The sequence below is a fragment of the Rhinopithecus roxellana genome, chromosome 14 (assembly GCF_007565055.1).
Source record: "Rhinopithecus roxellana isolate Shanxi Qingling chromosome 14, ASM756505v1, whole genome shotgun sequence".
In the NCBI taxonomy this organism is placed as follows: Eukaryota; Metazoa; Chordata; class Mammalia; order Primates; family Cercopithecidae; genus Rhinopithecus; species Rhinopithecus roxellana.
This window is the reverse complement of record NC_044562.1, coordinates 106,196,699-106,218,717: the sequence shown is the minus strand read 5'-3', so window position 1 is coordinate 106,218,717 and position 22,019 is coordinate 106,196,699. Positions and strand designations below refer to the sequence as shown.

General features: G+C 37.0%; 1 protein-coding gene across 10 annotated transcripts in view; it reads left to right on the top strand.

Annotated features, from left to right (window-relative positions):
- The window catches only part of PKP4 (plakophilin 4), a 228,895-nt gene that overhangs the window by 154,745 nt on the left and 52,131 nt on the right, over positions 1–22,019 (top strand). For 6 of the 10 annotated variants that reach the window (XM_030916536.1, XM_030916542.1, XM_030916539.1 and 3 more), the window contains 3 exons: positions 13,027–13,158; positions 13,268–13,458; positions 16,919–17,468. In XM_030916536.1, coding sequence (XP_030772396.1) covers positions 13,027–13,158; positions 13,268–13,458; positions 16,919–17,468 — 873 coding nt within the window. The remainder of the gene's footprint in view (positions 1–13,026; positions 13,159–13,267; positions 13,459–16,918; positions 17,469–22,019) is intronic. The other 4 variants (XM_030916540.1, XM_030916537.1, XM_030916538.1 and 1 more) reach the window with 2 other exon arrangements.

Genomic DNA, 22,019 nt, shown 5'->3' with positions numbered 1-22,019 from the left:
TATATATATAATACACAAGCAAATGTATTAAATGATTTAAATTGAATACATAATAATTAAGTGTTGTCCAAATAGTTCCTCAAGTACTCAAGTACTTTAGTGTTAGGCAGATACTAATTCAGTGGCTCATCTCCCCTCGCCACAGGTGTGTCCATAATTCACACTTAATAACTGCATAGTTCCTTATTTTTCTCAGAGCACACTCTTGCCTAAAACTCATATTCAAGCCTAGTAGTTACATTTACTTATGTTTTTTTCCTTTGAGGGGAAGGAGGAAGGTTATTAACTTCTAAACATGGCAATCACAACTGGTATTTACTTTCTAATATTTTAACTGTATAATGTTGTGGTTTTTCTTAAGTTTACCCACTTTTCAGCCATATTTATGACATTTAAATTGTAACCATGCCAATAAGCTATAGTTAGAAGAGTAGAAAACTGAAAATTTATGAATAAAAGAGTAAAATCTTATTTTCTTCTTATTTCCTTTTTTTTTTTTTTTTTTTTTTTTGAGAAGGAGTCTTGCTCTGTTGCCAAAGCCGAAGTTCAGTGGTACCACTGCAACCGCCACCTCCTGGGTTCAAGAGATTCTCCTGTCTCTGCCTCCCGAGTAGCTGGGATTACAAACGTGCACCACCACACCCGGCTAATTTTTGTATTTTTCTTTGTTTAATTGGAGACGGGGTTTTGCCATATTGGCCAGGCTGGTCTTGAACTCCTAACCTCAGGTGATCTGCCCAACTCTGCCTCCTAAAGTGCTGGGATTACAGGCATGAGCCACTGCACTGGCCCATATTTCCTTTTCTAGTAACTATAGATGCTCTTTATAACTTTGAGTATATATTAATAATTGGGATAAAACAGCAGTGTCACTGCTGCTTTTCCTATAAATTTTGACAATTTTTTTTTCTTTGCTGCTTTGACTGCAAAGATACTGAACATAGTATGAAAATCATCTATTTTAGAATTAGGCAGCCCTACTCAGAATAAATGAGGAGTGGCTTAAATGTGAAAAATATTTAAAAGACCTTCAGTCCACTTAGTCTTTGGCTGGGTCTTGACAAAAGCAAATCTTTATTCGTTTTCTGGTTTCCTATACAACATTTCACAATAGTGAAATAGAAGGTCCTCATTTGTCCTCATTTATTTTTATACTTCGCATGTTTACTTGCAGACACTTTCTCTACCTTTTCTCAAGTTTTACAAATTTGACTTGAAAAGCTTAGCTCTTTAAAAGCCTTTCAGCAATAGGTGGATTGTTAGAGATTCAAGGGTTTGATCACTGCTTAGGAGCGATCCCTGCCTACTCAGATGTTTTCAGGATGTTACATTCTGTTGAAATGTGGTAAACTGGAACCAGCTGCTGAATTGGATTTTGAATAGCTAACCTACTGCAGCACCATTTTCTAAGGAAGAGCTTAGGATGCCCTAGGCAGAAAAGATTTTCATTTCACTTTCATTTCATTTGATTGAGGAGACTCTAGCTTGCTTGTTTGTGTGTTTGTTATTGGGGGAGGGGGTGGAAGTTAAGCGGGGGGGGGGGGGGGGGAGGACATTTGAAAACAAAAAGCCCAAGTTTCTGAAGTATGGGAGCGGAGAGCGATACTACCCAAAGAATGAGGAAGAGCTGCCCGTTCTGCCAAGCATTTTTATTTTCTCAGGTCTTTAAACTTCTTCCCTAGAAGTAATAAAGTTGTTTTGGAGCATTTATGCTTTATGATTATCTTGACTTTTGCCCTTTCTCTTCATTATTCTGTACCTCTAGCTTACCAGTGTTACGTATTTGCATTCTAAAAATATAAATGCACATCTTTTGTGTTTTTTTATGAGGAGCAGTGTATGTTTCAGCTTTGTCTTTTCTTGCATGTCTTATAACCTTGAATATTCTGCTAAAACATTCCGAGAGAATGTTATGTTAGTGTTCCCTTCTGTTTCCATAATATTAGTGTGTCAGTTTTTCCATTGTTCACTTCTTCACATCTCTAAATATACAATCTATATGTGCCATCAAAATTTGAAGTAACTTGTAAGAACATATATAATACAATAAAAAATAAACATCAAAATCACAGAAAATATATACTAGAATAATAGGTAAAGGGTGACGAAAGTGAGAATGCATATATAATCATAATTCTTCATGAGGGAGAATACTATACAGAATCTTTTTCTTTAAATCCTTTGAATGTACCTCTTTTTTAAGAAAAACACCAACTCAGTAATAAAAATAGCTACATGCAGTATATGCTACCCATCAGAAAGAATCCATAGATTGAAGCCATGGATTGAAGTTTTTGGTCAAAGCAGTCATTGATTGTTACTTAGGTCCCCCAGTCTCATTCCGTGAAATGAGTTTTGCTACAAGCCACAATATCACAGTTTTTCTGTTTGTGAGAAAAAAACATTACTAGAGTTAAGGTGGTTGCCAACTTGAGTAGATCTGTATAAAATGCAGGGGAGGAGAATCGGCCTCAGAATTCAGCCTCCCTCTGCCCCAGCTCTTCCTAGCACATTAGACCAGGAGCAGCCCATCTTACAGAGCTGGAATGTGCCGCTGTGTCCCCACCAGCCAGTCAGCCAAGCTCATTATTTTTAACACTGCTGTGTTCCTAGAAAAAGAAAGTGTTCAACAAATCAGTGGATGTTACGTAGGTGATAAAGAATTGGCACTCATGAAATAAGAGGCCAAAAAAGATTGGAATCTCTACCAAAACAAGTGAGAGAAATTTTCTGGTTGACTCAGAAGGCACTAAGGGGTTAATAGATTCAGATGAACAGGAGAGAAAATAGTAACAATTCTAGGCAGTTAGGAGTGTTGATGTTAGACAGTAAATACGGAAGGGAAGAAAAAAGACCTTAGTAAAATGGGAAGTTTAAAACTGATTCCATAACTTCACAGTGCTACATCATTTATTGTGTAACATGTATTCAAGTGGTATGATTTTAACATACTATTCATTTAAATCATTACTGTGTGGAATACTGGCATTAGTTAATGTTTACTACTAAATTTAAAACTGTAGGAGCTAGGCTGTGCATTTTGTTTGTGTATTTAAATTTTGTTTCTAAAATGTATGGATACAAGTTTCTTCCACTGGGATGAGCTTTAAAAAAAAGAAATAAAAAACCATCAATACTGAACATAAATGACAAAAGAGAAAGTAGACCTAAGTCAATTTATCTTTTCTTTTTCCTCCATCTGGTACAAGTAATTTACAACACAAAAATTCATCAGCACATCATGAGATAAGAAGTTTACTTAAATGGAAACACTTTATGCCTCAGTAGAAATGTATTGAATTTATAAAGGAGATACAGTAGGAAGTGATTATTGTATTATACATGTTCATAAACAGAATATTAGATCAGCAGTCATGTATAAAGGACTATTATTGAGGATTTTGGATGCCATCATTTATTGTAGCCATAAACTTTACAAATGACAAAACTTTATCTCATATTTCTTCCTGTTTCTCTTCTAAATACAAGGATGATAAGAATTTCTTTTAAAATCAGCTGTAGAGTACAAGTTTCTCTACCTTATTTTTTGCAGGCCCATTTTAGCCACACAGTCATGACTGCCTTCTTTCCAACTGCAGTGCGATAGCTTCCTGATTGCCACTATAAAAGCTCTTCTTAACTTACTGTTTTAAGATGAAAATAAGATATGCCTCTTTAAAAAAAAAAAAAAAAAAAAAAAGTCTAGAAGAATCTGAGTAAAAGGTAGAAATTTCCTTCATTCCAACATGTTTCCATATCATGACCACCACACCTACACAACTATACACAGACACAACATATAGGAAAAAGTCTGGAATAATGAAACAGCCCAGACTGTTAACTGTGTTTGTATGTATGTCGAAGTATCCACACACATTGGAGTTGTTAGTTTTGGTTTAACACAAATAAAGATACACTCTATGTTGTTCTGTGACCTTTAAGTTTTTCCCCTTTATTATTATTACAAAATAATGGATGTGTTTCTATGTCAGTATATAAAGCCCTATTTCTTTTTAATGGCTAAGTAGTATCCATCGTTTGAAAATTTATATAACCAGTTTCTTATCAGTGAACATTTTGTTTTTTCCAGTTTTCTACTTTGACAGACAATGGCGAAGATTCTTTCTGCACACATATGAGTGTCTCTGATAGGATTTCTGTAACTGAAACTTCCTGGACAAGGGTGTTTACATTTTAATTTTGGCAAATATTGTCAATTTGCCCACCAGAAAGCTTAAGAATTTATGCTCCTACTGATAGCACATGGTAGTCCTATCTACACTTACTGTGTTACCAGAGTACAGGAATGTAAATTTTCATGAATACTTAAAATTTTAATAAGTTACTAGGCTTTAACAAAAACATTTGTTTCAAATTTCTCTGTATCATAAAACTTAGGAACAGATTGAACGAAGTAAGGTAATTTTTAAATATCATTATTAACTATTCATTAAATCATAACACTCCATGGAAACTTGAGCATACCCCTGACCACCATGTTAATTAACTCATTCTCATGGAGATTGAAGATCAGCATGACCTTAGAATTTAGTAAAATTCTAAGTTTCCTGTCAGTTTGGCTTTATTCTGTCTTCATAGCTGGCTCAAAATGATCAGATACATTTTTCTGTCACGAAAAATGCAACAACCACTACCAAATCAAGCAAAAAGAAACGTTTAAAAACTCACCATTAGATATAATTGTGGGTGCCAACAGCTCACTCCAGAGGTTCCTACACACTGCTGCACTGTAGAGTCACCTGTGGAGCTACTAAAATCTTGACGCCCAAGCATCACCCCAACACAATTCAGTTCAAAAGTCTGAGTTGGGAACCAGGCGTCAGTGGGGTTTAACGAGTCCCCAGGTGACTCCAGTGTGCACAGTTAGAGAACCACTGCTTTATTCTAAAACCTAGTCATTAAAAAGAAGAATTAAACATTTATCCTGCCTGTCCTGTTCATATTTCAGGATAACTAAATAATCCTAGCTATTATGTAAAATATTCCAAAAGAAAACCTGCTGATAAATGTAAAAAGAATAACAAAATTGGCCGGGCGCGGTGGCTCAAGCCTGTAATCCCAGCACTTTGAGAGGCCGAGACGGGCGGATCACGAGGTCAGGAGATCGAGACCATCCTGGCTAACACGGTGAAACCCCGTCTCTACTAAAAAATACAAAAAACTAGCCGGGCGTGGTGGCGGGCTCCTGTAGTCTCAGCTACTCGGGAGGCTGAGGCAGGAGAATGGCGTAAACCCGGGAGGCGGAGCTTGCAGTGAGCTGAGATCCGGCCACTGCACTCCAGCCCGGGCGACAGAGTGAGACTCCGTCTCAAAAAAAAAAAAAAAAAAAAAGAATAACAAAATTAGAAAAATCACTAGTCTGCAAGCCCTAATGAAATAAATCAAGCAAAGACTGTCAATGGATGCTAAAACCTCTTAAGTTCCCAATCCTAGCTGTGCATTAGAATCACCCTGGGAGTTTTTTAAAATTCCAGTATTCAGAATACAGCTTAGACTGATTGAATTGGAATATCTGAGTGTGGGACTTGGACAGCAGTAGTGTTAAAATTCCACCCAATTTTCAACGCAGTGAAAATTGGTTGCATTTTGCAACCAAGGTTGAGAACCATTGCATTAGGAGACAGGTTGGTGGTAAACTTGACAGAAGGATTAAGCTGCCACTACCTGCATTGCCTGATAGATCTTAGCAACCCTGAAAGTTGTGATATGAAAGGTGTCATATACATGGCACCATTCATAAAGTATGCTACCCACAAAGGTTTGACCTGAAAGCTTTTAGCTATAACCTTCTGCTTAAAGAAATAGTGTATTTACAGGAATAAGTAAATGACATGAGAAAACCATCAGACAAATTCAGGATGTGGAACAACTTAAAAGTGAATTGCTGCAGTTTCCTCAGTGCATCAAAAACATGAAAATGAAGGAATGGGTGCCCCTTTCTAAATTGAGGGACTTAAATAACAATTGTACTGAAATGCAATCAGTAAACCTTATTTCAGCCTGACTAGTACAAGCCAACTGAAGACACACATTTCCAAGACATCTGAAAATTTTGAATTTGAACTCACTAAATGGCATTATGGAATAATTATGGTTTTATGAAGTCCTTATTTTTTAGAGATACAAACGGAAGTATTTAGAGTTGAAATGATCCGATGTGAGAGATTTGTTTTGAAATTATATAACAAAGGAAAAAGATAATGGAAAAAAAGTGTGCATAATGCTGATAACTATTAAACCTGGAATACATTATACTTTTCTTTCTACCTTTATATATGTTTAAAACTTAAAAAAATTAAATAGAAATGCTTAAACAAAAGCTTTGAAATATGAGGTTAAAAATGGTGTGCTGGAGTGACATGGTAAAGCCAGCAACATTTTGACCATGTTCTGAAGGTCAGCCCTGACATAAATGGTATGAAGAAACCAACTATGAAATGGATGCATGAGTTTCCCAGCCAGTGGATATTATTTAATTTGTAGTTTCCACATATTTGGGATTTTGTTAAATGAATTTTTATTGAACAAATTACCTGTATTATACAGAAGATCAGCCTTTCAAGTTTAGAACCATAGATGTCTCAATATGTTTGTCATGGGCCACCACCAAATAAGAATATTAGATTTTGCCTTAGCAAACTTACTCATAATATGTGAACAGATCCCCAAAAGCACATTATATGAAAATCAAGTATCCAGTTTTAGCCCTTAATGTTTCATGTTTGATATAAACATGCCAAATATTTAAACTGCCTTGTGCTTTTAGTGATATGTGAAGAAACGTGCTACTAACTATCTAAAATAAAATAGAAATTGTCAAGTCTGAAAACCCTTTTTCTATTACTACCTCCTCAGAACACAGAGCCTTCGTTCCTCAATTTATAACTATTGCTTTGGGACACATCTGAAAGTCACCCTCTGTAATTTCACATTTCATTCTTATGACAAAGTTAGTCGGCATGTGGCTTTATCTTAGTATATTTTACTAAAGAAAAAAAGATAACTAGTGGAAAAATATAGAAGATCTTATTTCAAAAAATCATTTCTTTCTTTTTGATAGTGAATATCATCCTTTATAGGTTTGTGTTTTTAAGAAGGCTTTTTTGGTTTTTAACAAAAGGAATCTTACTTTGTATCTCCCACTGACAGATATTCTCATTTCTATATTTGGTAACATTTTTTTTCCCAAAGAGAATAAAAAGTGTCTTAGAAAAATATTTTAGGGTGACTTTTGAGCATTTAATTGTATTTTCCATAAGCTGACTTTTTACATTACAGTGGATCCCTTACTTATCCCTTCTTCAGCTTTCCTACATAGGAAGCGAGAGCCCCTCAGCCATTTATGAAGCCCGTTAAACTCAGTAATGGGCAATTTATGTCTTGTTCATTTCATTTTGTATTTATAATTCTTAATTCCTTGTTTTTTTTCTTGTGTTCTTTTTATAGGTATAAAGTATAAATTTTTATAGTAGGTGTGACATCTGTATTTTAATTACTATCCAGACTAAAAATACTTAACACTCATTTTTATATGACTGTGGAAATTTCTCTTCAGTTTATTTTTTGTAAAATTTATTTTTAAATGGTTTTATATTCTTGGACAGAATTTTTATATGACCAGGGGATCTCTTTTAATTTAGGCATTATGGAAATCACTATGATACCAGTTTATGCATTCACAAAATTTGCTTATACTATAGATTTGAATCCAGGCAGTCAAGCTTTACAGTGAATTTCAAGGCAGACTAGTTGATGCTTAAAGCAGAGTTTAAAGTGAAGTAGAAGATACTTCATTAATGGTTTCCATTTTCCAAGGCCTTTTATGCAACACTTTTTAGACAGGTAAAATTTTTAGAGCTATTGCCTTATTAATATTGAAAAGATAATATAAATATGCACAAGACCCAAGAATCTAGAAATACTCAAGAACCAGACCAGAAATAGTTTCAAGAAACATGGTCTTTCTGCCTTTCCTTATGTCTTCACTTCCACTAAAATCCAACTTTTAAATGATATCCTATGTATATAGTAGCTTATATTTGAATCAACAAACTCCAAGTATGTATAATATTGTTAAAGTATCTGTCAACTTGTATTTTCTCCTGTGGAGGAAGGAATACTATTGGTGCTTCATGTTTCCATCACCCTGAAACAACGTTTCTCACTCTGAAACAAGGTTTCCCAGTGGCCTTATTCCCTCTGATGATAAGTATGCCTGCTATAGAAATAAATCTTGTATGTCACAGAAGGTATAAAGAGGAGAAATCTTTTTGGTGCCACCACCCATGTTCTCTTCCAGAATTTGGCTTTACTTTTTTGCCATAGGAGGCACTGGACGTTTTCTGCACCTCTGTGGAAAGACTCCCTTGTAAGCCTGTGATCCTACAGGAAAGGAGAGCCCCATGACCAGACAGGAAGTTGAGTCCATGTAACACAATATTTTCTACTCATTTTTTCCACAAAATGTTGCCCCTCTGGGTATGACAGCCTAACCTCAGCTCACAAGCCAGAGAGTTGGAAGAAGCCGTCAAGGAGAGTATCATCTGCCTTAACATCGGGTGCTATTGCCGTCCCAAGAGTCCTGCCAGAACTCACACTACACATTCTTTATGTAAGGGCAAACCCCTAAATACCACAGCAACTCAGAACAGACTCAAGCAAGGAGAACCTATCATGAGGTTCCAGTGTGCTGGACTATGAAAGACTAGTCACAGGGTTGTCTATACTAAAAATCTCCTTACTGATCTCTCAGTTCCTGTTTCCATGGTGATTTTACACACACTACAGACCTTCCTCCTTTCATACAGCAAGACATAGATTAACAAAGCAGAACCATTTTAATAATTTCAGGTTCATTAGAGAGGCCTTAGACTCTTTTACTAAGCATATCTTCGTGCACACTCTGTATATTTGGGGATGTACATTATAAAAAAGATAAAATATCTCAGTTTGTATTCCATCTTTTACCATGAGCTTAATGACGTGGATGATATACCAGATTTTCTTAGCTCTACAGTGTTATTGTCCCTTACCCGCTAGTATTTTTTATAGATGTAACATAACACTTTTTCTGATTATATATTTTTAAATATTAGAGCACTCAAATGAAATGTAATAGACAAGAAGGCCCATGATTCCAATAATTTTGCAGTCTTTGGCACAAATGGAGATTTCATTCTACCTTGAAGCTTGTTCAATTTCTGTATTTTTAGATATATATTTTCTTCGAAGATGCTAATTTGATGTTTGAAAGTTCCCTCTAGTGTATTTCTGGTGTCCCAGCAAACATGTTTGTGATTTTCTTTTTTTTTTTTAAAGCAACACATGTTCTTCAGTACACTGATTAAAGAAGTAACATTCACATGCTGTTTGCCATTTTTACTTATAAAAATGTCTCTTGATTTCTTATTCTGATTGTGCTAAATTGTAATATGCCAACTATTTAATTATAGGTTACAGCATTCATCATGAAATGGTTAACTGCCTACTATATGCCTCTGTGTTTCTCTAGTGAATTTGACTAGCATCTTTCATTCCACATAGCAGAGGTTTTTAAAATTCATTCATCTTAAAGTAAGATTGTTTAAATAATACATAATTGATAAATGTGAACCCTACCATACTACAGTGAGGTATACTTTATCCAGTAAAATTAGAAGATGTGTCTTCTGTTTACCTGAGATATGATGTCTATGCATACATAGGTTTGTGCATGTATATAGATAATTTGTGGATTACAAGTTTTCAAAGAAACAAAATAGTAACACTATTTTGAAAACCATTTAAATTTCTTTTCATAAATCAGAATAGATTTCAGAATACTTTGATCTCTGCAGCTATTCTTCATTATCATTGGGCTCTGCTAAGGAAACAGAAAAATAACTGAATGGCTGAGCACAGTGGCTCATGCCTGTAATCCCAGCACTTTGAGAGGCCAAGATGGGCAGATCACTTAGGGTCAGGAGTTTGAGACCAGCATGGCCAACATAGTGAAACCCCATCTTTACTAAAAATACAGAAATTAGCTGGGCATGGTAGAACACACCCGTAATCCCAGCTACTCAAGAGGCTAAGGCACGAGAATCACTTGAGCCCAGGACGCAGAGGTTGCAGTGAGCCAAGATCGTGCCACTGCATTCCAGCCTGTGTGACAGAGACTCCGTCTCAAAAAAAAAAGAAAAAAAATAACTGAAGACCTTATTTATAGTATAGAAGTTGATTGCTTTATAGTTCATATTAAATAAATCTTTTATTAACTCTTAGTTTTGTATTTGCTTAAAGATAGGTCACAAAACCTAAGTCCTATCCTTTAAACCCAGTTCCTTAGATTTTCAAATTGGATCCTGGGTACCTGAGAATTTTGTATTTTAGTGTTCTAGTTAGCATCTCAGTATCCTTTTCTATATTCTGTTTTCTAGCGTGTTGCATTAAAAAATATATGAAACAGAGTCAGGTCATAATATTTAAAAGGAATATGGCTATTATATTACTTTTGGAATAAATTTGTATTTTTTTAAGATACTAATTTCGTGAAGTTTTATTAGGGCAACCGGCATGGAATCACATATCTCATGATTTGTGCTTTCTCTGAGGTTATTTATTTTAAATAGCTTCTCATAAGGAAGAGTTTAAATGAGCAAGATTGTTATATGGTTTCTGAGAATATGTTTCATTGAGTGGAAAGACACAATTGCTGAGCTACAGTTTTTAGGGTATATATTCCTCTTTTTCGGTGTTTTTTTTTTTTTTTTTTTAAGCTCTGAATAGCTTTCTTTAAAAAGTAGGTGGGCAGCTTACATAAAATTCTAATGGTTTTGGTTTCCATGGTGAAAAATGTTGAGACCCTGACACTACATGCCACCTAGTGTTTCTAAACCAAAAGCTTTAAAATATTAGTGTCCCAGATTTTACCTTACATTTAACTAACGCTGAGAACTATCTTTTCTTTTCCAAGAACATCTTTTTCTTTTCCAAGACAGTACATTTTTCCATGTATGTGAAGCCTTGAGGCTACCAGTGGTACTTTTTATCTGTAGTTTGTTGCTAGTTCATATTTGCTTTCCCAGGGTTCCGTTCCTGATGGAACAAAGGTTGACTGCTGCATAGCTCTGATTTCAGGCCAGCACCTGTGCAGCTATTCCCAGCTATTCCAATTCCTTAGCATTTTACTTAATCCTTAGCAAAACTCCTTTGAGAATTACTGTATAAGAATGTTTAGAACTCTGGAAACTCATGATAGAAGCTGTACAAATGAAGCAGAGCACTTTATGGTATTGTCAGCCTGACGGTGACTCAGCTCATGTTTCAACGTATACCAGGGAAACCATATACAATCTTTAATCTTTGCTGAAATTCCAAACTTAAGCAATCAGAACTGTCACAGAATTCTACCACATAGAAGCATTCTGTCAAATAATGTAGCAGGAGGCAGGTCGTTAAAAACCTATACTAAGAATGTCAGCTAATCTTTCCAGAGGCTAGGAAACAAAATCTTGAACTGAATCTGACATCAAATTAAAGGTTTAGAATGCACTGGGATTTCCCACTACTCCCTTAAACCTTGTATTCACCTTCTAGAGCAGCTTAATCAGCAGTCCCTAAAAATTTTACTTTGCTTTATATAGCCAAACTTCATTGAACACAGTAAGGTAAAGCCACAGTGCAATGCCAGGCATGAGTCAGCACTCAGTAAAAGGAAGCTGCTGTTGTTACTAGGAGTTTGCTTGTTCAACAAATATTTACTGAGCACCTACTGAGTACTCTGCACCATCCTAGACACTGAGGATATAACAAACCAGATAAAAGTCTGTCTGCCCTTGTGCAGCTTATATTCTAGTGGAGAGAGATGGTGATAAGTGCGATACAGAAAGGGAAAGCTGGCCTCCTGTGGTAAATGGATGCTACTTAGATGTTACTTCCTTTAGGAAAATTTTCCTAAGCTCCATTCCCCCAGACACACACACACGCGCACACACCCCATATCTTCTCTCATAACTGCATAGGGCCTGGCGTGTAATAGTACCCAGAGGGAGAAAGGGAAGGAGGAAAGGAGGTAGACATTTAAATCTTTAGGATTGTATGTTAAACTCAGAATGTAAGAACTTAATTAAAATCTTTGAAGTGAGAGTGAAGCAGCATTTCTGAAAAAAAGTTTGTTAATATAAGGGTTAAATGCGAAGAAGAAATGGCTTGTATTGAAGTCCATCAGAAAATGGGAAAATATATTTTGAAGATATTAGAGAAAGACGGACATATGGGAATTGAACTGGGAAGAGGCAGCATGATCTATACCACCTAAGTTTACAGCATAAAAAACAGAAGTTTGAACGGGGTTTGTTTTTTTCAAGTTGAAGATGGCAAATGGTACTGTTAAATTAAAGGAGATGATGGAAGAGATGGGTTTGGCTGGAAGAAACAATGATTAGGTTAGACTTGCCTGTATTCCTTTAAAAAAGACTAAAGGAATAAAATAAGCAGATGAACAGGAAAGTTTTCATTGCTTGGCAATTCTAAAACTTTGTATAGAGTTCCTTTGACTGTAGGTGACATGAAATATAACATAAAATGTGCTCTACCTTCAGAGGCTTCATCGCCAAGCTCAATAATATGAATGTTGTGTAATTTTTCATTTTTAATTGTTCATAAGATGGAGGACCCTTCTTAAAATACTTGGTCTCCATTCTCAGTCTTTTAATCCCTTGGAGGAAGGTGTCTGAGAGGTCAGTTTTCCAAGGGGAACAGGATCAGTTTTCAGATTTTGACTTAATATTGAGACTTAGAATCACAACAAACAATGTTTATGAAATTCAGCAAAATATATTAATGAAGTATAAGTTTATGGAGCACATTCATATAGTTAAGAGTCAAATGTGCTGTATAATCTGAAAATACAGCCTTGTATTAGTATATCGATTCTAAGATGCTATTGACAAATATTTGAACCTTTTTTAGCAAGTTTTTATGTAATATTATTATGTTTAGCTGTTTAAACTTTTCTTCTTACAGATGTGCCAAATACTGGTATAAGCAAACCTAGAGTTTCTGACGCTGTCCATCCCAACAACTATCTCATCAGGACAGAGCCAGAACAAGGAACCCTCTATTCACCAGAACAGACATCTCTTCATGAAAGTGAGGGTCTGTTGTGTTATCTTTTAAGTATTGGATTTGCTTTTAAGATTTTATTCTTGAAAGCGAGTGTCAGAAGTGTGTATAATAAAGATATTTCTTGGTTTCATTCTTACAGGATCATTGGGTAACTCAAGAAGTTCAACACAAATGAATTCTTATTCTGACAGCGGATACCAGGAAGCAGGGAGTTTCCACAACAGCCAGAACGTGAGCAAGGCAGACAACAGACAGCAGCATTCATTCATAGGATCAACTAACAACCATGTGGTGAGGAATTCAAGAGCTGAAGGACAAACACTGGTTCAGGTAAGCTGAACACATCAAGATCTCTGCAAAGAAATACCCTGAGGCCGGGCGCAGTGGCTCACGCCTGTAATCCCAGCATTTTGGGAGGCCGAGGTGGGTGGATCACCTGAGGTCAGGAGTTCAAGACCAGTCTGACCAACATGGTGAAACCCCATCTCTACTAAAAATACAAAAATGAGCCGGGCGTGGTGGCGGGCGCCTGTAATCTCAGCTACTCGGGAGGCTGAGGCAGGAGAATCACTTGAGCCCGGGAGGCGGAGGTTGCAGTGAGCCGAGATCGCACCACTGCACTCCAGCCTGGGCGACAGAGCGAGACTCCGTCTCAAAACAAAAAAAGAAAAAAAAAAGAAATACCCTCCTAGTTGAAGATCTGTTATAGGTATTTCTGATTAGAAATCAATATGTACAATTTTTGTAGAATGGATAAAATAGTAAAATCATTTTATTCTATTTGAGATACAATGTTAAATGTATTTGTTTCTATGAGTTAGCTCCCACTGATGAATTCTGATTAGTTCCTGGACACAGTAGAGTAATTCTTCTGGAAACAACAAGTTTGGCATGAGGAGAAGAGTCTAAGGGGAATGTAAGAGGGTTGGATGGAATGTTTTGGTCCCTGAGGGGTTATGAGTTCCTAAAAATACTAGGGCTAAAATATGCTCTAAACAGCTCCGGAGGGCAGAGTGCTATTCCCACACCTGCATAAAATGGGATTTGCCCATTCTAACCAAAGACTATTATCATCATCACTGGAGTTATTCTCTAAAAGTACTTTTCTTTTCTTTTACTAGAATAGAGATATTACTGCTTAAAGAAAGGTATTGTATAGAAACATATCCATTCTGTTAAGTGAGGGTTCTCTAACTTGATAGCAAAAAATATATATTGCATGTGTTTTTCTAAAAACTCTTTAGCTCCTTTCTCATTACCACTGTATTCACATCAGTCCACCAACATGTCCCAGGATTCAGAGAGGCAATAGGAGTCCTGCATTGTGGTAACCAGTGAGGATAACTATCTGTGCCAGGACCCCAAAACCCCAGTGCTTGCTTTGGAGCTGAAAAGTAGCAAGATAATCAAATAAGTTAGGAGGACACTGTGCTTCTTCTACTGCAATACAGGAAGCTCTACAGGTACACAGCAATGGGTCACAGTTCCCAGTGCCCACAGAGATACATAATACAACTTTGTCACTTTTGCTGAGCAATTCAAGAGAAATTTCAAAGTCATTTAAAACATGTTTGTATTAAACACAAATATAGCACATGAATTTTTCAAGCTAAAATGGGAAATCTTGTGCATGTGGCAAGCGACTGCAGGCTGCACCCCCGGTCCTCAGATTATACATTTACTCATTTGCTGTTGGGGATGCTTTGGTGGAAAAATTTGAGAAGCTCTGGACTAAATGCTAATGGAGTTCATCTATTTAGGTGAATTTCTATGTCAGCGGGTCTGAAATCACACTTTTCAAAAGTAGTGTATCTATATAAATTTTATTGCCCTTAGTAGTGGTCATGTAAACACTCTTTTCTTTAAGAGTAAGTTGATTTTCTCACTAGAGCTAAAGAATTGTTTGCAAGGGGGCATCTGAGACTTAATTTGCATGTAGTCTAGGCAACACATTTCCTAGTTGTCTGGCCCAACTATCACTTCATTTTGGTAGTTGCAAGTCATGTGGGATTCTCTTTGCATTTTGTTAGCACTATTACCACCCAATCATGCTTTTGTTTTTCTTAATTAATAGAGACAAGGTCTCACTCTGTCACCCAGGCTGGAGTGCAGTATGGCACAATCATAGCTCACTATAGTCTCAATTCCCTGGGCTCAAGCAATCTTTCTGACTCAGCCTCCTGGAGTAGCTAAGACTGCAGGCACATGCCACCATGCCCAGCTAATTTGTTTGTTTTTTGTGGAGGCTGGGCCTCACTATGTTGCCCTGGCTGGTGTTGAACTCCTGGCCTCAAGCAGTCCTCCCTCCTCAGTCTCCCAATGTGTTGGGATTATAGGTGTCAGCCACCACACCCAACCCCAATCATGCTTGTTAACTTTCTAGCTATCTACTGATTTTTAAACCCCATCTTCTTTGCCTTGTTATTTGTTTACCATCCTCTTTCCTCCCCATGTCTTCTCCACTGCTTATTGCCTTCCCAAAATTGTTGAACTTGAGCACACGGTGAGGTCTCACTGCAAGTGTTTCAGCCAGCCCAGTTGCATTTGATGCCTGGAGGCAGAGCAGACATCCTTGTATGACCTCTAAGGGTATACAAGCCCTTATCTGATCCCCACTTCTTTCCTTACCTCCCGAACTAAAAGTGGTTGTGGGTTGTCGTCCTAAAAGTGATGACAGCTAGACTCTGGCAACCACTAAGGAGATAACAGAGCAGCCTGGTCCTGAGCTTCTAACCTGGAGCCCTAATGTCTGTTTTTATTTCTCAGTTGGCTCTCCTTTTTCCCATACCTGTTCCCCTTGGGCCCCTTCTCCAGCCCAGCCATTCCTTTTTTTTATTGCACAGCATCAAAAACAGTGTCCAGCACCTGCTGTAATTGCAGGAATCAACAGATTCATAGTAGGATCAGCCATGGCAGAAATGTTCATTTTCCAACGTAGTCTTTTCCAGCTGGCTAGGCCAAGAACCCAGCAGAGGCTTTGACCATTCCTCCTGCTGGAATAGATTTTGGGGTGCCTTTTTTTTTTTTTTTTTTTTACATCTCTTTAAATCCACCAACTAAAGCTAAGAACTCATAGATCGGAAGAGGTAAAAAGAAATGGGTAAAGTGAGGAGAAGCTATGCTTGATCTAAAGGAATGAACAAATTTGCCTAGAGCACCTGTGTAGCCAAGCTGTTCCCCGAAGTAAATTCACAGTGGAGAGTGCCAGACCCACACTTGATCCAAATGTTCATTTATTCCACAATGAAAGAACATGTTCCTTTTGTTAATGGGACCAACCCATAAAGAAAACTAATGATAAATATTCCACTAACTACATTTAGACTGATATATTCAAATTATATTCAAATTTTTGTTTTACATAAATGCATTGCCTTGGCCAAACTTTGCCTCACAGGGAATGAAGTAAGTACATTGTTCCAGTGCCCCTTCACGCTCATGAATTACTTGTAACACTTAGAATAAAACATTTTATGTGCTGTGAAAAACGCATGGGCAATAGTTAAAAATGTAAAGATAAAAAGGAGTATTAAATGTCTTCAGATCTCTTTTTACGGGTTAATTTTAGCATTTGGTTTAAACCACCAAAAAAAAAAAAAATGTAAAACAACTGAAGCACCATGAGGAAAAATTAATGTCTGGCTCAAAGCGTAAAGAGGAAAAGAAACTTAGACGCCTAAAATAAATAGTGGACTCACGTTCTGTAGTGAGTTATGTGTATTTCTTTTGTAATGGCAATGAACACAAAACCCTGGATAAACCCATTCTCTTTTTTCCCCCCTTTCATCAGCCATCAGTAGCCAATCGGGCCATGAGAAGAGTTAGTTCAGTTCCATCTAGAGCACAGTCTCCTTCTTATGTTATCAGCACAGGCGTGTCTCCTTCAAGGGGGTCACTGAGAACTTCTCTGGGTAGTGGATTTGGCTCTCCGTCAGTGACCGACCCCCGACCTCTGAACCCCAGTGCATATTCCTCCACCACATTACCTGCTGTGCGGGCAGCCTCTCCGTACTCACAGAGACCCGCCTCCCCAACAGCTATACGGCGGATTGGGTCAGTCACCTCCCGGCAGACCTCCAATCCCAACGGACCAACCCCTCAATACCAAACCACCGCCAGAGTGGGGTCCCCACTGACCCTGACGGATGCACAGACTCAAGTAGCTTCCCCATCCCAAGGCCAGGTGGGGTCGTCATCCCCCAAACGCTCAGGGATGACCGCCGTACCACAGCATCTGGGACCTTCACTGCAAAGGACTGTTCATGACATGGAGCAATTCGGACAGCAGCAGTATGACATTTATGAGAGGATGGTTCCACCCAGGCCAGACAGCCTGACAGGTGCGTACAAGGTGACAGTGCTACATAAAACCCAGTGAGGAAATCTGTGTAACTAAAGCTGAAACAAAGAATGAAAAGGTGGAAAGGGCTCATTCATGTTTTTCATCTCAAAATTTAAACTACGAAGTTAAGGTTAACTTGTCTTTCAGGCTCTGTAATTCTTAATACATGAAATTATATACATTTATATCAATAGAATCATTTTGCAATGGATACAACTCTTTTGTAATATTTCCCCCTCAAAATATTAGGGTTTAAAATGTACATTTTTTTTGCATTTCAGAAGTATTAGTTGGAATTCTAAGCAGTTGACTTTTTTTTAATGAAATATTTTTTACCAGCCAGGCCTACCCCTAAACATACCCTAAAGTTATGTTAAAAGGTGGTATCAGAATATCTGTTTAAATGTTTAAATTTTTTCTTTAGAAATACTTCGGTAGTATAGACTAGAATATGAATTTTATCGCCTACTTGACTTTGGCATTTTAATGGAAAATGCACAAAGCGCTTAAAAATTACCTTTACATGCCACTCCTATTAAAGCAGTACGACACCGGATCCTTAATACAGCTGTTCCAACTTCAGGGTTTTTCATGAAGGGTTTCCCACATGATGTAAAGATTTTGTTATTTTAAATAAAATGCAATTTAACTGTAGTGTTTTAAATTATATTTTAAAAGTAACATATACCGAATGGTAAAAATTAAAACTATACTGGAAAATATTGAAATGAGTGAAAGCCTTTTACCCTCACCCAGTCCCATCACGGTTGATGTGACTTTCAGAATGTTTCTTTGCATTTACAGATACACACAATCTATGCAAATCTGCACACACATTGTGTTTTCTACTGATGGAATTCTGTCATATAAATCTCCTATACTTTGCTCTTTTCACTTACTGTGTCTTAAGAGCTCTACCTCATTCTTAATAGATGCATGGGACTCATTTTTTATAGATATATCAATTTATTTGTCATTTTCCTACTAATGGACATTTAGGTTGTTTGTTATGTTTAGCTATTAGAGATGATGTAGTATAGTATACATTGTTCTTCCTGCATATTTCACATAAGTACTAGGGTAACTGGGATCCAGTAGAATTGCTGCATCAGAATATGTGTGTATTTTTACTTTGAGAGATATTAATTAGAATTGCCTTCTAAGAAGGTTACACACGGATTTATATTTCTGCCAGTAGTTTGAGTGCCTGTTTCTCTATACCTTGTCTACACTGCACTAGCACTGCATATTCCAAGTTTTTCATCTTTGCCAATCTGATAGGTAAAAAGCTGTACCTCATTTTTTTAAAGGGCTTTTATTGAGTTATGACTGAGGTTGAAGATTTCATATGTTCATCAACAGCTTTATTTCATTTTGTTAAACTACAAGTTCAAGTCTTTTGTCTATTTTTATAATTTGTGAAAGCTTTTTTTTACTAGAGATAAGTTAGCGCCTCATAATATGCTTCTCAAGTATTTTTTCCATTTTGTCACTTGTCTTTTTGTTTCATTTTAGTTTTAATTTACAAAACTGTTTAACATTTTTACATAGTAAAATTAGTATCTTTTTATGGCTTCTAGGAAAGTTTAAGCCTTTTGAGATTTTTCTGATTGAATAATTTTGCCTGGAGAATTTATATTGAACTTGATTTTTGAGCTCAAAGAAATTCTTAGTGGAGAAACCACCTCTTATTCACTCATCCATCCAAGAATTATGTTTGGCTTAGATATTTTCTGCAATGCCTCTGAAAAGTATGCAGCAAAATGATGTAGGAATCATTTTTGAAATTCTACCTCCCAAGGAAATCTTAGAAAATAAATAGTTCTGAGGACTTCCATATTCTCCCTGTGTGTATAGAACAGCTATGCAGAAACTCCTGCTTGTAAGAGAGTAAAGAGAAGACTGGAGGAAGGAAGACAGCATATAAATTATTGTCTCCATGTTTAACCCTAAGAGGGCTCATTTCCTCTGGTTTAAACAGTCCGTTTCTCTGACAGTGCACGTAAAATTAAACTTTGTGTTTTGGGGAGAAATAAATATAATGTCTATTTTTTAGGCCTAGACTCTCAGTGATTTTTTTCTAGAAATACTGCAGTGTTCTCAAGAAGCAAAGTGTTCTTAATTTCAAAGGATTAATAGCCTACTAATTGATAAGCCTAAAGCAATGTTTTGTACTAAATTCAGGGACTTGGGTATTTGGTGATCATAATTTAAATGATGACACAAACTTACTTTCTACTACAGACATATATATATATATATGCTCTAATATGCTCATTTCAGAATAATCATAGCATGTCAAGAAAACTTTAGAGGAGATAAAGAATCGATCTTTGAAAGATAAATTTATGTTTATTTCTAATGCCATAAATATAAAGATTTTGAATCACATGGAATCACTATAATACTAGCTAAACTAATATGTTTGTGGAATTGTAAATAGAAGGTATTGTTGGATAAATAATGCAGTGGCATATCAGTGTTTTCCATTATTTGGAAGGGGAAGTAATGTTATTAAAAATTAATCTGTGGGAATACCTATGAAATTTTGTTTGTTTATATATATATTGTTTTGAGACAGAGTCTCACTCTGTCACCAGGCTGGAGTACAGTGGCTTGCTCTCGGCTCACTGCAACTTCCACCCCCCCAGGTCAAGTGATTCTCCTGCCTCATCCTCCAGAGTAGCTGGGGCTAAAGGCACACGCCACTACACCCACCTAATTTTTGTATTTTTAGTAGAGACGGGGTTTCACCATGTTGGCCAGGATGGTCTCAATCTCTTGACCTCGTGATCTCCCCGCCTTGGCCTCCCAAAATGCTGGGATTACAGACGTGAGCCACCACACCCAGCCCTGAAAAAATTATTTCTAATACTAATTATAGAACGTAATTATTTGAATTCCAGTTTCAATAATAGTAAGTTATAGAGAGCTCTCTATACATATTCATTTTACTTAATCTACAGAGGCTATTTACTGTAATTTTTTTAAATGCTAATCTATAAGACTGTGTACATGTGTTTTTAAACACATGAGCGGGTAAACAAAAATAGTAGTAGACATTATTGTGTTATTTAGAAGGATTCTTAATATCAAGAAAGTGCTGCATCCCACTAAAGTTCTAAGTCTTTTATTTCCCATTATAGTCTTATCACATAATAGTAATTCCAATTTACTAATGATCCTATAGTGAGTGAACATCTGCCAGTTACTTTTTATATTTCTAAATGCAAAGAGCTCATTTTGTTACCTTTCTCATGAAATCATAGTCAGTGTTTACAAAACCTTTCAGATTGCATGGATTCCAGTGAAGAATCCAGCCAGATACTTAGAGAATGAGAATATAACATTGTAATGGAGATGCAGAATGCTTTGTCTTATTTCACATCCCAGTGCAGTGGTGGGAGCACGAGGACTCAACCAATGTCAGAAGCATCCAGTCCCCGGCTTGGCTCTGTCCAAGTGTCAGTGATCCTCAGTGTCTTGCACTGAGTCGTGAGTGTCTGTGGCTCTGTTGGGTGTTACAACAGCACCTCATAATGATAAGATTATTGAGCACTAGGTACATTAACCTTTCTGCTTTATGTCACTGTTAGCAAAAACTGTGCACTTTTGTCTAAGGTATTCATGGGCTCCATAAAGAAAGAGCTTAGACTATGCTAAAAATAAGAAGAAGAAGAAGAAGAAGAAGAAAAAAAAAAAAAGAAGAAGAAGAAATTGGCCAGTGACTAAAAAGCTGAAATTCTCAAAAGGGAATTTTGCAATAGCAATCATAGTGTCATCTTTGAAGTTGTTTTCCATGGCCCCCTTCTTGGTGGGCTTACCTTCCTCTTTAACCTGGTGTTTGTGGAGGGCTCTGTGGAGTTCAGACTTTTCCTCACCACATGCCATTGCTCCATGAGGGATAGCTGTGTCCAGTATTGGATGTATAATGACAGAGCACTGACGTGTGCTTTCCACCCAGCTCGGCAAGGAAGTAGCTCTCCAGTGGGGGCGAATCACATTTCCTTTGGGACTCTGTTTCCTCGGTTTTGAAATGAGGTTTGGCTGGATAATCTCCCAGTTATAAGATTGTATAAACCTATGGTCTTCATTATAGCAAGAGGGGAACCAGTAGCTAAAACCCACATTGATTCGTTTATTTTCTTTCGGTGTCACATTGCTGTCCAGGGTAGGTAATAATCATTCACTTTAGAAGCTTTATGCATGCATTAACTTTCTTGCCTCTCCTCACTAAGCAACATATAATTAGCACGCATATTCAGGCCTATTTGCTTTTAGTTGTGATTTGATTAACTGAACTAACAGGATGGGAACCATCTTTTTTTTTTTTTTTTTTTTTTTTTGAGACGGAGTCTCATGTCTCGCTCTGTCACCCAGGCTGTAGTGCAGTGGCACGATCTTGGCTCACTGCAACCTCCCCTTCCCAGGTTCAAGCAATTTTCTGCCTTAGCCTCCCAGGTTCAAGCAATTCTCTGCCCAGCCTCAGCTGGGATTACAGGCGCCTGCCACCATGCCTGGCTAATTTTTGTATTTTTAGTAGAATTGG